Source organism: Castor canadensis, chromosome 8 (assembly GCF_047511655.1).
Source record: "Castor canadensis chromosome 8, mCasCan1.hap1v2, whole genome shotgun sequence".
NCBI classification, from domain to species: domain Eukaryota; kingdom Metazoa; phylum Chordata; class Mammalia; order Rodentia; family Castoridae; genus Castor; species Castor canadensis.
In genome coordinates, this window is record NC_133393.1 from 20,394,056 (window position 1) to 20,400,786 (window position 6,731).

The 6,731-nt window shown below is 54.6% G+C and overlaps 1 protein-coding gene across 7 annotated transcripts in view; it reads right to left on the reverse strand.

Moving 5' to 3' along the window:
* Scube3 (signal peptide, CUB domain and EGF like domain containing 3) overlaps positions 1-5,697 on the reverse strand; it is a 35,621-nt gene extending 29,924 nt beyond the window's left edge. For 4 of the 7 annotated variants that reach the window (XM_074082374.1, XM_074082375.1, XM_074082372.1 and 1 more), the window contains exon 1: positions 5,519-5,696. In XM_074082374.1, coding sequence (XP_073938475.1) covers positions 5,519-5,603 — 85 coding nt within the window. In that variant the 5' untranslated portion in view covers positions 5,604-5,696. Of the gene's footprint in view, positions 1-5,518 lie in introns of all 7 variants that reach the window. The other 3 variants (XM_020164087.2, XM_074082376.1, XM_074082373.1) reach the window with 2 other exon arrangements.
* Between the last annotated feature and the right edge of the window lie 1,034 nt (positions 5,698-6,731).

The following is a 6,731-nucleotide window of genomic DNA, read 5'->3' on the forward strand; positions in this document are numbered from 1 at the left end:
TGCTGAACTCGGGAAGGCAACATTTGGGAAGTAGATCAGAGCCTTTGGGCCTTACAGTGGAAGAAGAGTCGTGCAGGGCAGAGGACTAGGCAGAGTGGGGGCAGACACAGTTGCAAGAAGGAATGGGTGGGTGGCGTGGTGGTGGGCAGGTGTCGCCTGCCCTTGGATTCACTACGCTGGGGCCAAGCAGCTGGTTAGAAACAAAAACAAACACAGGGATACAGGTTCCTGCTGTTAACAGCTTCAAACCGCCAGAGGAAAACTCCAAATAAATATAATTAGAAGCTTGTAAAAACGTCCTCTCTGTAAACCTGCTCCCCAGGGTCTACCTTTTAAGCACCCCCTTCTTCCAGCCTTCCCCCCCCAACGCCCACATATCCTGATACCCCACCCTAAGGGATTCCTTACCTCTGTGTCCTTTATTCTGCATCTCCCTCCAGCCCAGCAGCCCTAGCCCAGGCCTTTCCTCAGCTTGTCAGTGTCAGTGGCCAGTCCTGGCCAGCCCCTGGCACGGGGCTCTGAAATCCAAACCCCACAGCTCTCTAGGGCTATGGTTATAGCCACAGGGAAAACCATAGGTAAGCCAAGGGCCCTAGTGCCCTATTTAGGGAGTCATCATCCTGTCAGTGCAGCCAAACTGTAACATCCAATTGCCACTCTAAAGCAGGGCCCTGATCTGAAGAGGGCAGAGGACGAAGCCAAAGTGGAATACAGAGGGCCAATCCTGCAGCAAGGAGACATATGGTGTGGAACCAAGGACGGGGCCCTGGGGTCCGGTCCTAAGCATTCAGTTTCCATAACGCTGATGTTTCAACTGGACTTCCCAACTTTCTTGGGTATACCTACACAGAAACATGCACGTGTTCTTCTGGGGCTCTCTCCACTTAGGACACACTGAGAGCTCTCAGGTACTTAGAGGCTCAGGAAACTGGTGGGAGAAGAAAGGAATAATAACCAGGTAACCTAGATTGAGGAATTAGAAGTGAAGAAGGGTCCAGCGGGCAGAGGGCCAGGCATTTAGGTAAGTGACCAAGGGAGACTGGTTGTAGGACTTGGTTTACCAGCAGGAAGGTTTTCAATGAGATGTGCAGAATCTCAGAGCTGCAAGACCCTACTGATTTTACAAGTGAGGAAGAGAATTTCAATAGTTTCCTTGAAGGCCCCAATCCTTAGGCTCTGCATTTGTGAAACCCACTGATACCACGCCCCTAGTACCACCAGAAGCTGGCAGTGTGTGGGGTTAGGAGGAGGAAAGTGACCAATGTGCAGATAGAGAGGGAGTCTATATCCTCTCTTAGCCCAGGTGAATAGCTCATCCATTTCCCCCAAGCATCTCTGGCTTGGTGCTTGCTTCACTTCTCCCCCAAGGCCAGCAGTTCTCCTGTTCCTAGACTCCTGTATTCTGACTGAGCCTGGAGGAGCTGTCCCCGGGTCTGGGCCTCTTTTGAGCACTGCCAGCCTTAGAGCAGCTCTGCAGTTTCCAGCCCTGACAGGGACTCTTTCTTATAAGTGTCATGTGCAAAGGGTATGGGATGGCAAAGGAGGCACTGGAACTGGGGGCAGGGACTGGGGTGGGTTCAGTGAGCCTCCTTCACCTCCATCTTCTCCAGGGGGTCAGAAGCCATCCGTTCCCTTCCCCCACCCTCAGTTTAAGGCACTGGACCAAGCCATTCCACTTCTTTATTTCTCCAACTAAAACAAAATGCACATCGCCCCACTCACTTCCTTTTTCCTCTCACTGGAGCTCTGCACAGTACACACACACACACACATACACACACACACACACACACCCTAAGCCATGCACATGCATGCTCACACACCCCAGTGAATGCACACCTCACATTCCCAAACTCACACCCAATCTGGCTCCTTTTATAACAGGTCCCAGCCGCTCACATCTCAAACCGGTTCTCATGCTCTCAGATTCCAGAAGGTTCCAGAATACAATCATCTGAGGATTGCTGATGACTTTCTTCTTGCTCTACCTGCAGTGGTTGTGTTCTCAGTGTCTTCTAATGCCCCTCTCTCATTCCACCCTGTAGAGACTCAAGGTGATGAGAGGTGAGGGGTAGAAAATGGACCTGAGCTTATGGCTCCAGGGTTCCCCCACCCGTGAGATATGTCACTGAAAGAAGAGAGGTCAAAGGGATTCCTGAGGAATTTCTAAGACTACCTCCTTCTCCATCTTTCTAGAAAAATAGGGGTGGGGATGGGCTTAGGAGGAACTAATTAAAAATCAGGTTTTCTTTCTCTCTCTCTCTCTCTCTCTCTCTCTCTCTCTCTCTCTCTCTCGCTCATATGGTCTGGATGGGGCACAGGCAGTAATCGGCTGCCCACGGAGCCACCCTCACCACTGACACGGTTATGGTTTTCATTTCATATTTTGGAGGGAGGGGCTAGGAGAAACAGTCCCCTCACTGTAAACGCTGGCCACAGGAGCCCAGGGAAGCAGGGAGGAGAGGAAACAGCCACATTAAAGAGGAAGAGAGGGGTGGGGGAAAGAAAGAGAGAGACACATACACCCAGACAGAGACTCTGAGAGACGCGTGGAGACAGAGAGACACTGTTTGCCATCAGATCAACGCTCTCAGTCCTAGGAATGGTGTTACTTGGAAAGTGTAAATAAGTGACTTTATCAAAACCTATCCCTAATGAGGAGAGAAAAGTACCAGCTAAACGAACAGCCAATCTGGCTCTCCCAGAGCCTGCCCAGAGGAGGAGTTTCCCTGGAGGCCAAGAGACCTTTTCACTCAGCTGTAACCTGAGCCTTAAACCAGGATTAGGTCTTTTTAAATACTGCTGCCCACCCTTACCCTCTCCCCCCCCCCAAAAAAAAGCAAAGCAAATTAATGCTTTTAAGTTAACAATTATCTTGGTTATCCAGTCTGTCTACTTTAAGATACACAGACAGACACTTGAAAAACACTCAAAACCATGGACTGCATGGTCACTCACTCCCAGTCCCACCAGCTGACCCACCCACTAGTCCAACACAGTTCTTAGAGCTAAAACATCAGCATTCACACTTCCAAATAACCAAGTCTTAGCAGACACAACGACTCAGCTCTGTCTGAAGTGGGTGATCGTGGTGAGTCTTTCAGTTTCTCTCTCTTGCTCTCTCTCTCACCATTACACCCTCTACTCCATTCCACATGACTTTGGCTTTCCCATTGTGGGGCTCCCTGATGAAAAGGACAGTGACACAGATATCCCCAGAGGTACAGTAACTCTGTGCAAGATATTTGCTAAGGGTATTTTTATGTTAAAGACCTGCTAGGGCTTCATTTAAAAACATGTGGCATTAAAGGTACACTTCTGGCACTGATAATATCTGGGCAACTGAGGCCTCTCTGAAGCCCACAGCGCCCTTACTCCGGGTAAGCCTGTGAGGCTGCCCAGGCCAAAGAGGACTTGTTCCTCCTGCAGCCTCTGCTGCAACTTTGGGTCCAAAGACATCTCTCTAGTCCAGCAAACCTGTTGTTAGGCAACCTCTGAAAGATGGGGGTTACAGATTTCCCGAATGGCAGGTCAATGAGAGGCTCCATTCTGTACTAAACTAGCTTCAGGAACGGAAGGGAAGGAAGGAAGGAAAAAGGAGGGAAAGGAGGGAGGGAGGGAGGGAGATGCAAAGCCATTGCAGTGCGGCCAGAACAGGTGTAACCCAGGCCAAAGACAAGCAGCAAACAACAGGATTAGTCTGTAAGTTACTTGAGGGTAGGGACCTCTGCTCCAGCTGTATTTCCACCAGCACCCAGCAGGGTGTCCAGTGAAAGAGGGTGCCTTGGGGTGCCTTAGAGGGATGCTGCCTCCTTTGGTTGGTGTAGAAGATGGTGGATCTCCAGACTTGAGAGCCTTGGCTCCATGGCACCTGTCCCTTTTAAGAGTGTCCATCTGCCCCTGGAACCCCTTTGATAGACTGCTTCTCCTTTTTCCCCCGGCCCCCCTCCCAGTCTTGCTAGGCCACCACAGACACTGGCTCCAACTTGAAAGAGGCCCTTATCTCGTCTCTAGATTACTTCATGAAATCTGTTCCTTCCTTCAGACTAAACTCCCTAGCTAATTCCATGTTATGAGTAAGTCAGCACGCACTACAAAAGCCAGCTTTGTTTATGAAAACACAAGCAAATCCACAGTGAGGAGAGGGGCTGCTCCCAGGCTGGGGGTGGTGGACCCGGGGGCTGTCTGGAACCAGGACAGGAGAAGAGGCAGTTTGAGGTTGGGAGGGGGGTGGGGATGGGGGTCTGGTATTTGACAGCCAAGGGTCTCTCCTGTTTGGTTCAGTTAAAGGACAGGTTGGAGCGGGAAGGAATAGGTGAGGAGGAAGGTGGCGTTGATATAGCGCCCTTCTATTAACAGAATGGGAACCCATCTGGCACAGGATAGCCTTAAGAGCCAAGGGTTCAGGCCCCCCAGACACAGCAACCTGACTGCCAGACAGCTTTCCCAACTCCCAAGTTCAACTTTCCTTCTGGCCCAGCCACCTCCTCACCCTGTCTGGCTTCAGGGGCCCCTGGGACAATAGGCAGAATCATTACCTCCTGGCAAAACCTTGCCAGGAAGAATTTTTTTTTTTTTTGTCCTTATAAATCTCTTTTGGTTGAGGACATCATGGGGGGAGGGGTGCAGCAAGAGCTCAAGGGGGAGGGGAGGCTGTCCCCAGAGAACTGTGCTGTGAGACACCAGCCTGGTTTCTGCCAGCACAGCCTTGGGACTGGCCAGGCGATGAGCTAGGGGTCAGGACCAGGGTGGGAGACTCCTAATTTCTAGAGAGATCTGTCAGAGCTCCTCAGCCTGGAATTTTACTTTGTTATTTTAATGCAATTCCGACCTGGATTTAAATGGAATTGGAAACCCGAGGCCTTAATAAATAAATATTATGATAAGAAATGAAAGCCATGCAAGACGAAAGAGATTTCCCCCCAAAAGGCAGAAACGCAACCTTCTTGCCAGAAGCCAGTCACAAAATTTCTCTTCTTCAGCCCTCTACCATCCCGTGAGAGACGAGTTGGGTTTTCCATAAAAGATCCTATTTTTCTTTAACATTTTCCCACTGATAAGACAGCAACTTCAAATTGTCTGTCTGACTTTGCATGCGGGGTGGGGACAAGGGGAAGATATCTATAGTATGGCTGAAAAGTTTCCATTCTCCAGGCCACAACGAAAAGTTTCTGGCAACGTTTGAGCGAAGAGAAGATTCTCTCTGACTTTGGAGGACAAGCACTCTTTCGAAGATGCTAGGGGGTGCCAGTGAACTCTGGCAGAATTCGGAGGTGCATGGTCACTTCTGCCCAACGTTCCCCAGAAGTTCCCACTCATCCCCGCCGCCTCTGGCTCCTCCAACTCTTGGCCCGGGGCGCGGCGCCCAGAGGTCAGCCCGGTGCCGGAGAGTCCCGGAGCACAGGGTCGGGTCCTGACAGCAGACCCGCTGCCCGGCACCTGCCCTGGCCCTGGGCAATCGCGCCCCTCCTTCGGGCCCCGCAGCCCCGGCAGCTCTGCGCCCCTCCTTGCTTCTTACCTTGAGCAGCTTTGCCGTGCTGGGCGGCGCGGACGTGGGCCAGTAAGACTAGCAGGCAGAGCCCGGGCACGCGTCCCGAGCCCATGGCTGGACTCCGGGCAGAGGGTCCGCGGGGGCCGGTCTCGCAGCCCCGGGAGGACGGAAGCCGGCCGGGCCCCCTGCGCGCCGGAGGGGGGAGGGGACGGGCGCCCCGCCGGGGCCGGGCTGGGGGCTGCAGACGCGGGGCTCCGATCGCGGCGCCCTCGGCGGGAGGCTCCCGATGCTTCCCGCTCCTCCCGGCCGGACGTCGGGGAGAGCGCGGCGAGGCGAGGGGCGCGGGGCGCAGCTGACGGAGGGGCGCCCCCGCCCTCTCCAAGCGGGGCTCGGCCGGCGGCGGCGGGGCTGCTCTGCGTAATCCCACCCTGTGCCCAGCTTCGCCCGGAGGGAGCTGCAGCCCGAGAGCGCGCAGAGCCCGAGCGAGGGACCTGAGAAAGGGGAGGGGAAACGCAGCGCCAGAAACGCCCTTTCTGCTCTTTCTTCCTCTCTCGCCTTCTCCGTCTCTCGGGCTCCGTCTCTTTTTCTTCGCCTTTCTCCTCCTCCTCCTCTTTCTCCTCCTCTCCTCGCTCCTTTTCGTTTTCTTCCTCCTCCTCCTCCTCCTCCTCCCCCCCCCCTTCCTCCTCCGCCACCTCCTTTTTCGTGCCCTTTTTTTCTTTCAAATGGGGCCTCGGCGCGGCGGCCGCTCCCCCTGCGCGCCCGGGCGCGGCGGCCCCCTCCCCAGGCTGCCGGGCCGCTGCCTGCAGGAATTTACAATCCGGCGCTGGGGGAGCGGGCCCGGTCTCCATGGAGACGGCTTCCCCGGGAGCAGGGAGGTCAGGCGCAAACCGCGCACAATCAATGGATCAATGCAAGCCCCGCTCGGCTCCAGACCAAACAGTACCGGGCTCCGGCTAGTCCTCTCTCTCCCCGCGGAGAGAGTGGGGGTGCGAGGGTGCGCCCCCGGGCTCGCAAGCCAGGAGGGCCGAGCGGCGCAGGTTTGCACGCACACCTCCGCCCTGAGACAAAGAGGGCGCGAGGTGTCGGGGAGGCTGATGCACCGGTGTTCTGCGTACCCGCCGACACGCGGGACACGGCCACAAACATAGCACCTCGAGACACAAGAGATCGGCTCCGACTCCCGGCCGAGTAGCGTCCTCCCAATTCGAACGCCGACCTCACCCTTCTGGGCTCAGTCATC